The sequence below is a fragment of the Adiantum capillus-veneris genome, chromosome 19, assembly GCF_014529385.1.
Source record: "Adiantum capillus-veneris isolate H3 chromosome 19, ASM1452938v2, whole genome shotgun sequence".
In the NCBI taxonomy this organism is placed as follows: Eukaryota; Viridiplantae; Streptophyta; class Polypodiopsida; order Polypodiales; family Pteridaceae; genus Adiantum; species Adiantum capillus-veneris.
In genome coordinates this window covers 37,727,994-37,744,881 of record NC_140949.1, presented here as the reverse complement: position 1 = coordinate 37,744,881, position 16,888 = coordinate 37,727,994, and the positions used below count along the sequence as shown (strand labels likewise).

General features: G+C 43.3%; 1 protein-coding gene across 1 annotated transcript in view; it reads right to left on the bottom strand.

The window, feature by feature from the left end:
- The window catches only part of LOC147433847 (phenylacetaldehyde reductase-like), a 70,786-nt gene extending 62,109 nt beyond the window's left edge, over window positions 1–8,677 (bottom strand). The window contains exons 1-2 of the mRNA XM_086490479.1: window positions 8,389–8,677; window positions 8,142–8,311 (exon numbers count right to left, since the gene is read on the bottom strand). Of these exons, the coding sequence (XP_086346605.1) occupies window positions 8,142–8,311; window positions 8,389–8,497 (279 nt within the window). The 5' untranslated portion in view covers window positions 8,498–8,677. The remainder of the gene's footprint in view (window positions 1–8,141; window positions 8,312–8,388) is intronic.
- Window positions 8,678–16,888: the final 8,211 nt, after the last annotated feature.

Below are 16,888 nucleotides of genomic sequence, written 5' to 3'. Positions count from 1 at the left end.
GGTGCAACGGAATGATTGTTTGCGCTTCGCTCAAGATGAGTGCTCCGAACTGTGCTCAAGGTTCCTTTTGTTCTTATGGAAGGGAGAGCCTTCCGTTCTTAATGGAAGTGCTATGATCACAAACAAAGTGAATGGACACTGTGCGTACAAGTGTATGAGACTGAGAGAGAGAGAGAAGAGAGATACAACACCAGAGACGTTGTAAAACCCTCCTCCGAAGGCCCCACTCTCGTCGGCGAGAGTGGTCTACTTATGATTGCACAAACTGGTACAATGGGAATGCATGTGATAGATGCAAGTCTAGGCTATGTCGACGATGACGAAGGTGATGACGAAGTCGACCTAAGGGCTGAAATCTGCAATCTTTCTACTGCTGTCCAAAAACGCTATGGCCTGAAATCTGCTAATCTTCTATCTGCTGAATTCTGACTCTATGTAGGTGACGGTGTCGATGACGACAATGCAACGACGACGCGCTGAAAACGCAGATGCTGAAATCTGCATTTTCCGGGCTGAAACTATAAACCTTGCGGAAACTGACCGTGCGGCGAGGAACTGCTGCGGGAAGGTGAGATCTGCGAGGTTCGGGGCTTGATCTGTGGGTGCTAACTGCTGAAAACCGAAAACGCTGATGTTCCTTGACTTTCCGTCGCGATGAAGGTGTAAAACGCCGGGGCTGATCTACAACCAAAAACGCTAGGGCTGAATTTTGGTCCTGCTGCTGCTGTGGTTCTGCAAAATGCAAAACGCTAGGCTGATCTCTTGCAAAAACGCTTGGGCTCTTGCTGTCTACGTAGCCGAGGCTGATCTGATGGGGAAAAACGCTAGGTGATGCTGGATCTGCAAAACACTAGGTCTCCTAGGGGTGTCTGCTGAGAAGTTGCCTGTTGAGCGTGGAGCTCCTGCTGCCTCTTCTGCCATTTAGTGTTAACTTGGGTTTGCTTATATATTTCCTTAGCAAAATTGCCCTACCTACTTTTGTTCGGAAGTCACTTAAATTAATAAGTGAAAAATGTCAAAAATAAATGCACTGGAAAAATCCCCTAACTGATTCTAATGGATTCTAATGGGAATACTGATGATCATGCTGTGTGCAACCAGAGGATATGCATCTACACTACGTGACTGGGCATGCACGGTCTACGAATAGACTCACAAAAGTGCCAGATCACTTCTAATCTAGACTGACTGGACTGACTGAACCCTTATCATGTTGTAGCTTGTCCACGGACACATAGGGTTGGATGTGTCACGTGACATCTTGAAAGAGAGTAATCGTCCACGATTACAGCATATCTGCAAAACAACTCAAGTTAGCTCAAAAATTTCCGACATAAGTTCTTGCATGGTAGAGACTTGCTTGGATAGACAATATTCCTACAATGGTGATGGTAGTCCAATGGTGTATCGCTTGCATTGGGCCTCCAAGGGAACAGATCTATAGAAGGACACCAGAAGGTACACGTCGAGAAACCTTTGGTTATAGATCTCTTCTTGGACACGTTCATTGCTTGGATGTACAGACTCGAGAGGAACTTCAGTTCCTCTAGACTCTCTTGGGGAGTTTACTTACAAGATGCGGGAGATCACGCATCATTACGCGACTACATCCGGAGTCACCTGGAGCTTGGCTTGGATGGTAGTGCAGTTGCTCTTCTACACTCCTGATCATTTGGATCGCTACCTTCAGAGTTGCTTACATTGATCCTCGGTAACCTTATAGCAAACTTATCCCCCGACCTGGGCAGTAGGCCACTCCCAGCTCGTCACATTGAGAGCCACACCGAGATGCGGTTTGGTGGCGTTGGCGTGGATTATGTTTTGGTAACATTGGAGGATTCGAGGCAGGAGATACAGCAAGACGGCGCAGACAGTTTGGTCTGGCCTTTCCTCTTCTTAGAGGTTATTCACAACGCAGACTTCTCAGTTTGGCTTCTCTTCTTCATACAGGATGATTACGGTGCAAACAGCTTGGTCTGACCACACCCCTTCTCAGAGGCCCTTCATAGCGCAGACTATTGAGTCTACCTCTTGGATTACCCTACCTACTGACAGGACACCATCAAGTGGTGGTCCGTGCGGTCTCCCAGTGACTGTTGCAGCTTATGGTAGCTTCTACAATGCAGAATGGTTACTCTGGCTTTCCTTGTTTCGGAGGACGTTTACGGCGCAGATTGCTACATCTGGCCGTCCTGGAGTGTTTTCACAGCTTAGCCACCTAGCCACACTAGGTTACATGTTCATGCATTGACAGGCTTCCGGTCATTCTCATGACAATTCTTGGGCTTCCCCATTTTCTCCAGACATTTTGACTACAGACACCACGTTTTGACTACGACACCACATATCCTATTGGGCAAGACACCTGCAGGTCTATTGGCACTTCTTTTACAACAAGGAGTTGTTTTCACACTCAGTTCGGGACCTTTACGCAGTATCTTCACCCTGTATTAACGAAGTACAGTAGTTTGCTACACTGCTCATGACGACACTTTACCACGGAGATTTCTTGGCATTCGGGACACCCCTGAATGCTGCTACACTCATGGAGTATTGTCCTTCAGTGGGCACTACAACAAACATCTTCATCATTGGCCTCACATCTTTGGCTTCATGCAGTTTGTTCAGCATTAGGTGCTAAGAGGGGGTGTTTGATTTACACCACTCTGCTACTTCACAGGTCTAGGGCATACATGTACGGCTAGTGTGCCTCCGGGCTCTGGCCACCCTTTGCATACGCATACAGACTGCACTGTCCGCCGCCGGCCGCCCACCTTGTCCGGGCACCCTCATATTTCATTTATTTTCTTGTTGGGTCGTGGGGGATTTTTCCAAGCTTTGCCCTACCTCCCCTTGGGCACCCATTTATGGGGGCAGGGGGGTACCCACTTCCACACTATCTGGTTATTGTGTATTGGGTCTTCTGCTCATGGTAGTCATGGGGGGCTGATCGTCCCCTCTTCACCATATCTTGCGTTTATGGTCTACTCTCTCTCTCTCTCTCTCTCTCTCTCTCTCTCTCTCTCTCTCTCTCTCTCTCTCTCTCTCTCTCTCAGCACTCGCATGTTGCGCAGTCAATTAGGGCTCCAAGGAAAATTCCTTTTGTCCACAAACAGATGGTTAGGACGCAAGTTCCATAGGCTTTACCATTTCAGCCAGCCACCCTTCAGAGTCCAAATCTTGGTTTAAATGGACAAGGAACTAATTTCCACACTATGCGTCAGGTTTTTCCACCATCCACAGTACATCTTGGGTATTTCGGGGGTGGATCTGTGTTTCAAAGCATGGCTGGTTATGAGCCTAGGAAACCAGCAGTACATGCTAGGACTGGTGTTTGGCGGTATCCAAGGCATGATGCCAAACCACATGTATGGTAACATTGGCATCGAGCAAGGGTTTCAATGCAATAGAAGTGCACATTGTTTGACAAAAGTATGAAGGTCTCATTAAGTCATTCATACACATGTTTGACAATTTTTCTTGCGGATGCGTGCGATGATAAAGGGGTGCTTACCACACCAAATCATCTATGGCATGTACAGTCACCAAATGTATTGCAGTGTTACCTTGAAGCTTTTGGTTTATAACCCACGTATTCCCCAACTCAGGTCACTTCAGTAGAGCAAAGTCAAAGGGCTTGGCACATGCTCAAAAGAGGGGTAATAATAGAGCTAGCACTTCACATGTACCTAAGGATTCAATGCAATAAGAGTGTACATTGCTTGACAAAAGTATGAAGGTCTCATTAAGTCATTTGTACACATATTTGACAATCTTTCTTGCGGATACATGCGATGGTAAAAGGGTGCTAACCACACTAAATCATCTATGGCATGTATGCAATCGAGGACGTTTGCGATTTTAAGAGGAGAGTATGTCACGAGACTGTGACAACCACTATATATATTTGTTGGTTTCTTTTCCTTGATTTTTCTTTAATTTTTGGGACCCTCTTGTTAAAATCACAAATGCTCGGACATTGCATGGCCGGTGTGAAACGGCCGTTGGCCGAGAGTTTCATCGCAGTTGAAAAGAGCAGGTCGCCACGAGATGGTCGGGCTAGTCCGCACTGAAACTCGAACAGTAAAAGGGTGTCTAGGCTCAGTTCAAAGTCATTTAGGCCCCTCGTTACACTTTAGAAGTTAGTGTGGGTACTAGGAAATCAAACCAAAGAGAGTCAAATGGAACTTGGCAGTAGGGGAGCTGCATGCAGGCCAACACACACTTTCCAGAAGCAGCCTCACCTAAGAGGGGGCGCCCATTTTTTAGTGGGGGCTAATTTTTGGACTTCATAAGTGTGCTATAGTGTGTGTGAGTAGTGGGTGCAGGTGATCACAGCTTTAATGGAAAGCTTGCCTTCTCCCTTGCTCTATGTAGCACGATGATTCCGCTCTCATGCATCTCTCTCTCACCTTTGTACATATGGTAATGCCCCTCTAATTGGGCTTCTCAGATGACTACGTACAGTTCTGCGGGTTTCATGCGCGTTTGCCAAGGCAAGAGCCTTCTGTACAGATACCGGATTAGCTTCCTGTTAATCCCCTTCAAGTACGCACAGCGAAGGAATGCGAAAACGAAGAGTTTTCTCGCGTGAAAACTCAACCGATTTACAGGAAAACTATCCCTTTGCGTGCGGGAGCAAATGAGACATGCGTAGATGTGTTTGCTCCGCTAAAAATGATGCGAGACAGAGAATTATAGCCTGCTGTGTTTTTCTGCGGGTTTAGGGTTTCACATTTAAACGGCCAGATATTGCTATGGGAGCCTCGGGAAGCCGTGGGTGCTTGTACAGGACAACCTAGAGAGATTTCCCGCGAGGAATCTCGTCTAATTCAAAGGGGAAGTGACCCTACAAGTGCGGGAGCTCGAGGGCTACCGGCAAGAGTGATCGGCACACGAATCGGAGGGCAAAACAAAGAATTACAGCTTGTTGTAATTTTTTGCAGGTTTAGGGTTTTGGCCAGTTTTGATACCTACAGGTCCAAGAGCTTCGGAGAACCAAGCGAGTCACCGAACAAGTGTTTTGGTGCAAATTGGAGCCCAAAAATAGAGGATCCAGCGTGCTCTAAAGTGCATGGAAAGTCACTGTTTACTTGGGATTTTGTCCCTGGAGACTCTGGTTATGCTACCAATATCGGGTTAGAGTAGGGGAATTTCAGCCCGATAAAAGTGGGGGAGCTTGTAGAAGTTTACAACTTTTTCTCAAGTGTAATAAAAAAAATACTGAAAGAGACGCCAGAGTGTCGTTGTCTGCTTGGGAGCGCTTTAGCTGCCAAGCAATGGTTTGTTTGAATTCCTAGTCACAAGTTTATTCGTGAAGTTCCTGTGTGTCGTAAAGTTCAAGTAATGTTAATCAGTGTAATGATCGGGTGAAAGCTAAAGTCTACCGCCCTACGGGCGGGTTTCAGTGTGCCACTGGATAGTATATGTATGTATCATCATGAGTCCGTGCATCCATTCCCGACATATGTGCAAAGGGGAGAGTGAGATGCGCGAGAGAAAATCATCGCGCTACATGAGACAAGGGAGAAGGCAAGCTTTCCATTAAAGTTGTGACCATCTGCACCCACTACTCACACCCACATTGTGGACCAATAACTCAAAAATCAGCCCAGCCTCAATTTTGCTTGGGATGAGATATTTTGGACTTGAGTTGACCTGCAGGTTGCTATCCTACTGCCTGTGTCCAGTTTGCTCCTTTTGGTTTAATTCCTAGTACCCACGAACTTATAAAGTCTTGCAAAGGGGCCTAAATGACTTTAATTGAGCCTAGCCACTTCTTTACTCTCGACCAACGGCCGTTTCACACTGGCCATGCAATATCCCGACAATGTGATTTCAACAAGAGGGTCCCAAAAATTAAATAAAAATCAAGGGAAAGAAACTAGCAAATATATATAGTGGTTGTCACAGTCTCGTGACAAACACCTCCCTCAACGGACTTTGCTTTATTTTTGAGAAGTGCCTACTAACAACGTTTTAAAACGCTGTCAGTAGCTAAACACTAAAGGTCTGGATTTTGACGAGGTCGTGCTGAGCCTTGAGGAGCAGTTTCGTGCCAACCGTGCAGCTTGTTAAAGGGTTTTGTGGCAGATCAGGAGAAGTGCAATGTGGAGCTCAAGAGAGGGATAGCAAATTTTGCGAAGCCATTTCGAATAAGCAGAGGAGTGGATCGACTTGGAGATTCTTGCGGCTTGCGGCTACCCTTGGAGTGCGAGAAGGTTTCCCAAATTACCAGATCTTGCAACTTCAACATGGCCCCCCCTTGCTCGAGCACCAGCGACAAAAAACGGCAATAACTACACTCATTGGAATTTGATCATGCGACTCTGGTTCTCACGAAAAGGCTTATAAGATATTGTCGACATCTCGCAGCCCCGTCCCACGAGGGATCCCAACAACAAGTACACCCGCCTTCAAGATCTTAGATGACGAATATCTCAAATCATGAGTCGATTGGGATGCGGCTAATGTGAAGCCAATGTCGTCCATTGTGAAATCTCTTACAAAGGACCTTTCTCGAGCCATTCAGACTTTGAAGACTGCCAACGATATGTGGTTCAAGTTCGTAGGAATGCTTGATCGGGATTCTACGATGCGAGCAGTCACCCTTAGGACCAAGAACCGTTGTTACAATTGTGGAAAGCGTGGTCATTTGGCCAAGGATTGCAAATCCAAAGGCAAAGACAGAGATTCTACAAAAGATAAGGAAAGCAGTGATAGGTGACTCAGGGAAGGACAGCAAAGCGGCTGTTGGTGTAATAGAGTCTACGCTAGCAAGGTCTCCCGCCTTCTAGTCACATGGAGATTGGTTTTGCCAGTAGCTTCAGCCAGAGAGAGGCTTGTGAGTGGCAGAGGGGCAAACAATGCTCCGTATAATTAATTTGGATCCTTGTGTTGGAGTTCAAGTTTTCGGTGTTTGAACCCGTAGGACAAGATTCAAGGCACATGCATTTGGCAGGGAACCAATCAGACATATCTAAAACACTATGGATGAGTGCACCAATACATTGTTGTTGATCGGATCATGGACAAGATATGTTCCACACTTATGTTCCACAGTTAATTATCTTGGAGTATTATTCTTTTGAACATGATGTGTTCACAGTTCATGAATGCGGATTCTTGGACGTAGTGCGGTCTACAATTCAAATTCAACTAATGTTCAAGATGGCATTATTCTCAGGTACAAAGTTTGAGGGTAGCAAAACCGACGTGTATCCAGTTGGTGGCCACTTCTGGGGTGTCCATGGTAGCTTCTTCATCGACTTAGTCTCACTATTGATGTCCACTATGAGCTGCAAAGAGGGTGTTAAGAGTTTTGGCATCTCAAGTGAACTGCCCAATGTGATCCTATTATTTATTTTGGCTTGTAGGTATTTATTTCACTTATTTATCAAAGTCTAGGTAGGGCAATTGGCAACTATTGAGGTTACATAGCAACCCCTTGCCTCCATTGTATACACATTCAATTATTCATTGCCAAGGTTGATTGGTTCAAGGGACTGACTCTCTCTCTCTCTCTCTCTCTCTCTCTCTCTCTCTCTCTCTCTCTACGCTTCCACATCTTCAACTTTGACACGTCTTCCGTAGGCCCACTCCATACTCAAAAGGACCCAAAGGAGGTCCATATATTTCCTGATGAAGCACAAGTATCAAGGGTCGTCCACAATTACAAAGCACAAGCCGCCTTGTTGCAACTTCCTAGACTAGAGACCTGAACTCCGGAGGAGGCTTTGTGTGTTGTGCTTTGGCCTTGGACAATGATACATGGTCTGAGGCCTACCGTCAAAAGCGAAACAATAAAGCCTCGTCTTGCTGGCTGTACAAAAACCTCCAACTAGCTAATAGAGAAGGTAAATATCCTCCTGCTCACTAAGAAAAAGCCGTCTACTTTTGACTGTGACAGATGCAAAAAGAGATCCTCTGCTGGCTAAGAAAAATGCAGCCACCTTCCTATTGGAATCGCTCCTGCTGGAGACATGTTTATGATTAAGATCTAGCAAGGCAAGACGCATAATACCATGGCATAGAGAAGACGACACAATGTGAGATTGCGTGCAAATATCCTCCTGATTGCTGCAAGCATACATGTTACTTCAAACATGTAAAACGAGCGATCGCACTCTTTGAATAACCACCTGAGGATCATTGGTGCCCAAAAAGAAAGGCGACGCAGTATGGAAAACAGCCTCACAACCATGAACAGCAGCATCAAAGGATCCTTCTTCCAGTAAGTCAGCTTTGAAAAGCTTGAGTCTTTCCTGTGCCTTTGGCAAGGCCATCAAGTGGGCAGTCTTAACCACGTTTTCTGCAAACAGAGGTCGAAAGAGATTACCACACAGAGTAATGGAAACAGAGGGTAATGCAGGGAAGTGGAGCCTTTACCAGGATCTCGGACAGAAGCACGAACGGTGTACCCACGCTCGAGCAGGAGCTTCACAACCCAAGATGCAATGAAACCAGAAGCTCCTGTCACACACACTACCTTCTCCATTCCTCTTCAGTGTGTGGTTATGTGTGTAAGTGTGCGTGCGAGCGAGTGTGTATGTGAGTGGGGGCGAGAGAGAGAGAGAGAGAGAGAGAGAGGGATCTCGCTTCGTCAAGCTGCGTGAATTTGCATGTTCTTGTGACTTCAACTACAACTCGGCCATCCACCAATCCAGAGGCTCCCAAAGTGTCACACGACTGGCAAGGGAACACAGATGGTACGACAGAACAAAAAAAGTGCCTGTCCAGCACGACACGTGGACTTCCACATGGATTGTCTGTGGATGGGCAGTCTTGTAATTTGCCCGTCCAAAACAAATTTACTAAAAATTGCGTGAATTAAGTATCGTGAGCTCTAACAATGCACACTATGATAACTTGTAAACTTTTATAAAATGTGCCTAGGGACCACTGCCTAGTGTGGTGAGTGGTCACTGGACCTCGTGCCATGTTGGCCAGACGAATCGAAAACATGAGAATCAACCCTCTAGGTTTTAACCAAAGAATAGGCAAAATTATCCCCTCCCGAGTCTTGATTGAGAGACTCCCGCCTCTGCAGTACGTACAATATCCCCTCCCACCTCCTGCCACTACACAGTACGTTCGAACTTCGCTTATGATTGGTGTCGTGTGAGAGCTACGAGCCTACGGGCGTGTGACTTGAGTGGTGAGGAGTTGCAGCCTGTGTGGTGGCTTCATGAACCTGCAGAAAGCAAGGTAGTGGGCGACCAAGGCGAGTGTGAGGAGTCAAGGACTCAGGCTTCAGCCACATTGGGCGAGTCGCCATTTGCAACTTGAGCAGTGAGCAAGTTGTAGCCTCAGCCTGCCTCGAATGATGAATCTCGATTGAGCGATTCGGACTACTCACTGCTTAAGCAACCTCGTGAGTGGTCTGATCTATCTACATTTTCAAGACTTAGAACTTTAGTCTCTTGTGTTTATTGTTGCATCTGCACACAGTGCATCATGTCATGAGCATTGTGAATTACTTGGATTGGTTATAAGAACCTGCGATTATGTTACGAAACTGGGCACCCTCCTGTTGTAGTGGTTAGCTGCAATTGGGATAGCTGGGCGTAATGGTTAATTATGTGTTGTCTATTTATTTTACTAATTGAGTCGATGATGATTTTGTAGAGTGGAATGCTGGGAGTCGATGAAGAGGCGACGGCAATTACTCTTGGCCATTTTATATTTGCACAGTATCTTAGAACATCATTTCAATAAGCCACTATGGTTCTGTAAATAGTTGTAGTGGGAACTCCCCTTATGGGTCATGCAAGAACTAATGAGCTTCACTCATTTGCAAAAGTAAAGTGGTTGTAAAAAGAGGGGCCTCAATTTTTGGCACCTTAAACTCAAAAATAATATATTAAATACCAACTCCACAAGAGAGATGCAGTGGAGTTTGGGGCTAGATTTAGGCCTTTCTCTTGCAAATTTTCTTCTCTACTCTCTTATGCTATGGTTATTTGTTGTGTACTCTCTAATTTAGTCTCCATCTCTTACACTCTCTTACAAGCATGTCTATGTCAATTTTTATGTTTAGTGTGTGTATGTGTCATAGTCTAGGTGTGTGTGTGTGTGCTTGGAAATTGGAAGAAGAGGTGGACAGGTTGATGGTGATGCTTGGGAGCTTGTGTTGAATAATTTAAGCAGTCAATCTCCCCCTCTTCTCACAACAGTGGTATCAGATCGAAGGTTCCATTCACTTGGAGTAATTATGCGACAAGAAGACTCGATTTCATCAATCAAGAAGCTATGGTTGCAAAAAAAAAAACCGAGATTCGAAGGTCGAAGAAAAGAGAGAAGGGGTTGAAGAGGCCAAGAAGACCTTGATAAAATCTGGGAGCGGAGTTTGGGAGAAAAGTTTGTATCCAATCAAGCGACTCAAGGTTGAGTTGTCGGAAAGTTCACAGTGGGAACGACCTCCTGAGCAGGCTCTGTACTGCACCAAATCGGCCGCAACCGCATCCGTACGAGGTCGCCCTGGGCTGCTGAGCATAACCTCCTCCTTCTGCAGAGACCGAAACGGCCCACACAGGGCGCTACATCTCCATCTTCATCTCGTCACGTCACTTTCGGCTGCCTGCTCACTGTCGACTACGCTATTGTGCATGCCTTCACACCTTTTGTTAAAAGGTGAGGCTCAAGTTAAAAGACAGTGACCGGCCGCCCAATGGAAATTTAAAAAAAAACCTAACAAAAACCTTGCTTAACTCCCATTCACCCCATTCCGCTCAAGTTCACTACCAAGTGCCTCCACTTAATCAGTCTTCCAACTCAATTGGCTCTTCCCCGTTTGGTCACTGTTTCCCAAGAGGTATCGAACTCGTAGAGTGCCATCAAGAAATGGAAGGACAACCACCGAGGTAAGTCCAAGAAGCTCGATTTTCCCCTCTTGCAAGTCAACGGGTTGGTATTGGCACAGGAGATTTCCACAGTTGCCAAATATTTTTGCAACAAAAATATTTTGGGGTAAGGGAGACTAGACGCTACAAAATTCAACTGGCTCGGTGATGCACCGTCGGACCGTCCACTTCTCTGGCAATTTCCTAGCACATCGCCATTCCGGACTGTACGCCACCGCTCTTTCTCAGCTAAGTACATTACATTTCTGTTATTTATTTTACTCTTTTATTCCACATATTGTACCTGTAAATATCAATGAATAGACCTTTTTAAGCCTTATTCTTAGAAATTATTTGTTAAAAAAAAAAAGCACGCAATCATGGCACACCTTCCTCAGGCACCCACGATTGCGGAACAACTTCAAAATCTGCAACAATCACTTACATATGAACGCATGCGAAGGCAAGAACTTGAAGATAAATTATTGCATTTTGCAAGCACCGAATCTGCACCGGCACCCAAGAAAAACAAAATTAGCAGAAAAGCCTTCACTTTCAAGGATTTTGATTGCACTAAAGATGCTAGCACGGTTATAGCATGGATTAGTCAACTAGATGACTATTTTCATGATAAAGACTTTCCCGAGCGTGAAATGGTAAAGTGTGCATCAAATCATCTCACTAGCAGCGCTGCATTGTGGTGGAACGCCACCAAACAACATGGAAGAAGACCACGCACCTGGAATGCATTTAAAAAAGTGTTTTTACCCCAATTTTTGCCCACACAGTACAAAGCTAAAGCACGACGTCAGTGGGATTTAATTCGACAGGGTAGAAATGAAGATGTACATGGTTACATTGACCGTTTTTGGAATTGTCTAATTCAATTGCACGCTATTGAACATGTTAGTCGAGGAAATTGAAGCGAAAGTACATATCAGGCTTGGCACTACAAATTAATGTTGAGGTAGATATGTTCGAACCAGATTCTCTGTCAAAGGCCATTAATTTGGCTCTCAACGCAGAAAAGAAGAAAGGTGGACATTCCTCTCACACTGATCAACCTGCTAACACTAACCGCAACAAGAGACCTCCTTTCTCTCCTAACTTTGACAGAAGCAAACACCAAAGCCGTACTTTTTTCAAAAGACGAAGATTTGACAATCCTCCTACAACTGCTCAACCTCATACGAGCAACAACAACAATAACACTCAGCAACGAGGCAACCAACATCCTTCCAACCAGCGTTCTCCTCCAAATTCTAATGGTAACAAAAAGGTGAAGTGTTTTAAATGCTTTCAGTATGGTCACTATGCAGATAAGTGCCCAAATGGTCATGCTAAGGGCAATGGTCAATCCAATGGCCATTCAAATGGAGTCAACAGGAATTCAAATCAGAAACCCTTCAACAACAACCGCCCCAACGGAGCTAATCTTAACCTCATCGAAGATGCTATACCCGACGACAACGAAGTGGAAGTTAACTACGGTGAGGGATATGATCCTGATTATGATAACGATGACAACCCATCCTCAAGTACTCCTATATCTCCTCACACTTTGTTTAAAGTGCAAGGCACTGTTAAGGGAGAAAATGTCAACATTCTGCTAGATGATGGTAGTAGCCATGATTTCATTTCCACACGATTGGCACAGCAACTATCACTCTCTGAAATTTCATCACCTCACAAGGTCAAAACTGTTTTTAATAATCAACGTTTTAATTGTAAAACTCAAGTCACTGTTGAAGTTTGCATTGGTGAATTCACACAAGCACGTACATTTTTGGTAGCACCATTACATGGTCTTGACATGATTTTGGGAATGCCATTTCGTCATGAATTTGACCCGTTGATTAATTATAAAACACGTACAATGTCTCTCACTCATAATAATAAAAATTTCTCCATCCAAGCAACACTGGCACATAAAAAATTTCCACTCCTCTCTCACACTCAAGCCAAACGAGCAATTCGAAAACAGGGGAAAACATACCTAGTCTTGGTAAATCAAATTTCTGCTGAAACGAAAACTTCACATAACTCTACCCATGATGAATTTCTCTCACAATTTAAAGATTGTTTCATGCATGATCTGCCACCTTGAATTCCACCATCACGCCCAGAAGACCACAAAATTGACATCATACCAGGTAGTGAACCTCCTTGTAGAGCACCTTATCGTGTAAATCCTACCGCACACAGGGAAATACAAACTCAAATCACTGATTTACTTGACCGAGGCCTAATCCGACCTAGTAGTTCACCATACGGAGCTCCAATACTTCTTGTCAAGAAGAAAAATGGAACCTTTCGTATGTGTATCGACTATAGGGCTTTAAACAAGATCACCATTAAGAATAGGTTTCCTATTCCTAGAGTGGATGATCTACTAGACAAACTGAAAGGGGCACACATCTTTAGCAAAATTGACTTTAAATCAGGATATCACCAAGTCAAAATGTTTGAACATGATGTCTACTTCAGAACACAAACTAGAAACTATGAATTTCTTGTCATGTCATTTGGTTTGACAAATGCACCAGCTACATTCACACGCATGATGAATCGAATTTTCATTGACCATCAAGATTTTGTGATTGTATTTTTTGATGACATTTTGGTATTCAGTAAATCTGAAAAAGAGCATAAGCAACATTTAACACGTGTATTTGATTTGCTTGCACAAAATCACTTGTATTTGAATCCTGAAAAGAGTTCATTTTTCCAATCTGAAATTGAATATTTGGGACACATTGTATCGGGTAAGGGAATACATGTCGATCCAAAGAAAATTGAAGCCATTCAATCATGGTCTAGACCCAAAAACTTGCATGAGCTACGATCTTTTATTGTCTTTGTAGCTATTACAGGAAATTTGTTCGTAATTTTGCTTACAAAGCACATTATTTGACTCTCTTATTGAAGAAAAACACGCCTTATGAATGGACTGATTTGCAAGAAAGCTCATTTAATGTACTTAAACATGCTTTGACTAATGCACCTGTATTGCAATTGCCTGATTTTGAAAGACCATTCTTTGTGGTAGTCACTGATGCTAGTGGAAAAGGTATCGGTGCAGTCCTTATGCAAGATAACCATCAAATTGCTTTCGAAAGTCGTAAATTCAAACCGTCTGAAACAAAGTTCAGTACTTATGATAAAGAGTTGACTGCTGTGGTACATGCATTGAAAATTTGGAAACACTATGTAATGGGTATTGACTTGATCATTAAAACTGATCAACCAAGTATCAAATATTTACTTTCTCAGCCCTTAATAGATGATAGACATATTAAGTGGGCCGCTTTTATTCAAAGTTTTCAACCCAATATTCAATACCAACCTGGTAAAGAAAATGTTGTAGCTAATGCTTTGAGTAGAAGACCCTCACTTAATCATCTATCAACCATTACGGGAACTTCATTTGACACTATGCCTGACACTTATGCACATGATGATGACTTCAAAACGACATGGTTGCACATGCTTGATAATTATGTACACACATTTCCCGAATACACTATTCAAGAAAACTTCCTTTATTTCAAACAAAAATTGTGTGTGACTAAACCTTTTCGTACATTAACTATTGAAGAATTGCACAAACCACCCTATGCTGGACATAGAGGATTTGCTGCAACTTTTCAAAATTTATGTCGTGATTTCTATTGGCCTACTATGAGAATGGATGTTAAACAGTATGTGTCAACTTATTTTATTTGTCAAAAAAATCAAAGCAAGTAAGAAATTGGGACTTTTACACCCTCTCCCCATTCCTAAAAGACCTTGGGAACATATTTCAATGGATTTTGTTACTGGTTTCCCACTCACAACGCACAAACATGACATGATATAGACTATTATTGATCGTTTCTCTAAACAAGTGTACTTTGTTCCGTGTAAGAAAACACTCACAGCACATCAAGCTGCACTTTTGTTTCTTAAGACTGTTTTCCCACATCATGGTTTGCCTAAAGTGATTATCGAGATTCAAAATTTTGTAGTGCCTTTTGGACTACTGTGTTTGAAAATCTTGCACTACACTTGACTTCACTTCTGCATTTCATCGTGAATCTAATGGTCAAACAGAAGTCACCAACCGCACTATTATTGACTTGTTAAAGGCTTATGTTTCTTCTCAACCTAAGAAATGAGATGATTACCTTCATATTTTGCAATTTGCCTACAACAATACCACTCACACTGCCACGGGTAAGTCTCCATTTGAAATTTTCTATGGCTACTCACTTCCTACTCCTGCTTCACGTCTTTCTAATGTTGTGTCTGCCGCTGATGATTTCACTACTAGTGACTTTGATGATATTTATGCAAGTGTGCATTCTGCCATTAAACACTCACAAGAACTTTACACCAATCATGCTAACAAGCACCGCAAGGCACACCAATTCAAAGAAGGTGATCATGTTCTACTTCGCATCGAAAAACGAAGGATCAAAAGTGTTGATACTAATGTCTTTGTTAAGCTTGCTCCTCGTTTTTATGGACCTTTCAAAATTTCAGTTGTCATTAATGATGTTTCTTTTCGTCTAGAACTACCTACACATTGGCACATTCACAATGCCTTTCACATTAGTCTTTTACGCCCATTCCGAGGACTCCTACCTACACACCACATTTATGAAGACCCACCTTCACTTGTAGACCAAGAAGAGCAACTCATCCCTGATAAAATAGTTGACCATGAGACCACTACTACACGCACTGGAATGGTTTATAACCGTTACATTTTGACTTTCAAGGGCCACCCTAGAGAGGATGCCAAATGGATGCCTAAAACGTTTTTTCGCAACTTTCCCGACCTTCTCCACACTTTCCATCACTCACGGTCCAGTTGATTTCTCTATTGAGCAATTGAGGACAATTGCTATCCCTGGTGGGAGGGATGTTACGAGACTGGGGCACCCTCCTGTTGTAGTGGTTAGCTGCAATTGGGATAGCTGGGCATAATGGTTAATTATGTGCTGTCTATTTATTTTACTAATTGAGTTGATGATGATTTTGTAGAGTGGAATGCGAGGAGTTGATGAAGAGGCGACGACAATTACTCTTGGCCATTTTATATTTGCACAGTATCTTAGAACATCATTTCAATAAGCCACTATGGTTTTGTAAATAGTTGTAGTGGGAACTCCCCTTATGGGTCATGCAAGAACTAATGAGCTTCACTCATTTGCAAAAGTAAAGTAGTTGTAAAAAGAGGGGCCTCAATTTTTGGCACCTTAAACTCAAAAATAATATATTAAATACCAACTCCACAAGAAAGGTGCTGTGGAGTTTGGGGCTAGATTTAGGCCTTTCTCTTGCAGATTCTCTTCTCTACTCTCTTATGCTATGGTTATTTGCTGTGTACTCTCTAATCTAGTCTCCATCTCTTACACTCTCTTACAAGCATGTCTATGTCAATTTTTATGTTTAATGTGTGTGTGTGTGTGTGTGTGATAGTCTAGGTGTGTGTGTGTGTGCTTGGAAATTGGAAGAAGAGGTGGACAGGTTGATGGTGATGCTTGGGAGCTTGTGTTGAATAATTTAAGCGGTCGATCTCCCCCTCTTTTCACAACAGATTATAGTTCCTTTTTTCCAGGATTGTGTATGTAGATTGCAAGACTCCGAGTTCGATTCATGAACAAGGAAAGAGGAAGATTCGCGAGGGTTATTGAAGCCTCAATATACCTCTTCTTGAGTAAGATTTTCTTTTGACTTGAAACTATTCAAAGCTCTGTATGCATATTAAACTTGTTATGGAATCTGGACTTTCACCCTTGAGTTATTGAAATGGGCGGTTTTAGGTAGTAGATAGAAGGATAATTTGCACAAGCATCTTGAGCTTGGTACTTACTTCAAGAGGTGCTTGCTTGAGGCTTCACTCGGCATTACATCTTGCATTACTTTACTCGCTGCACTACCACTTACCAACCACAGGTACTATGTTATTTTGAATTTTGGGCTGTATTTCGCTTCAATGAATGTAAATTGTGAAGTGTTAAGTTGTTGATTTTCTTTTTGTGAATGATTAGGATTTTAAG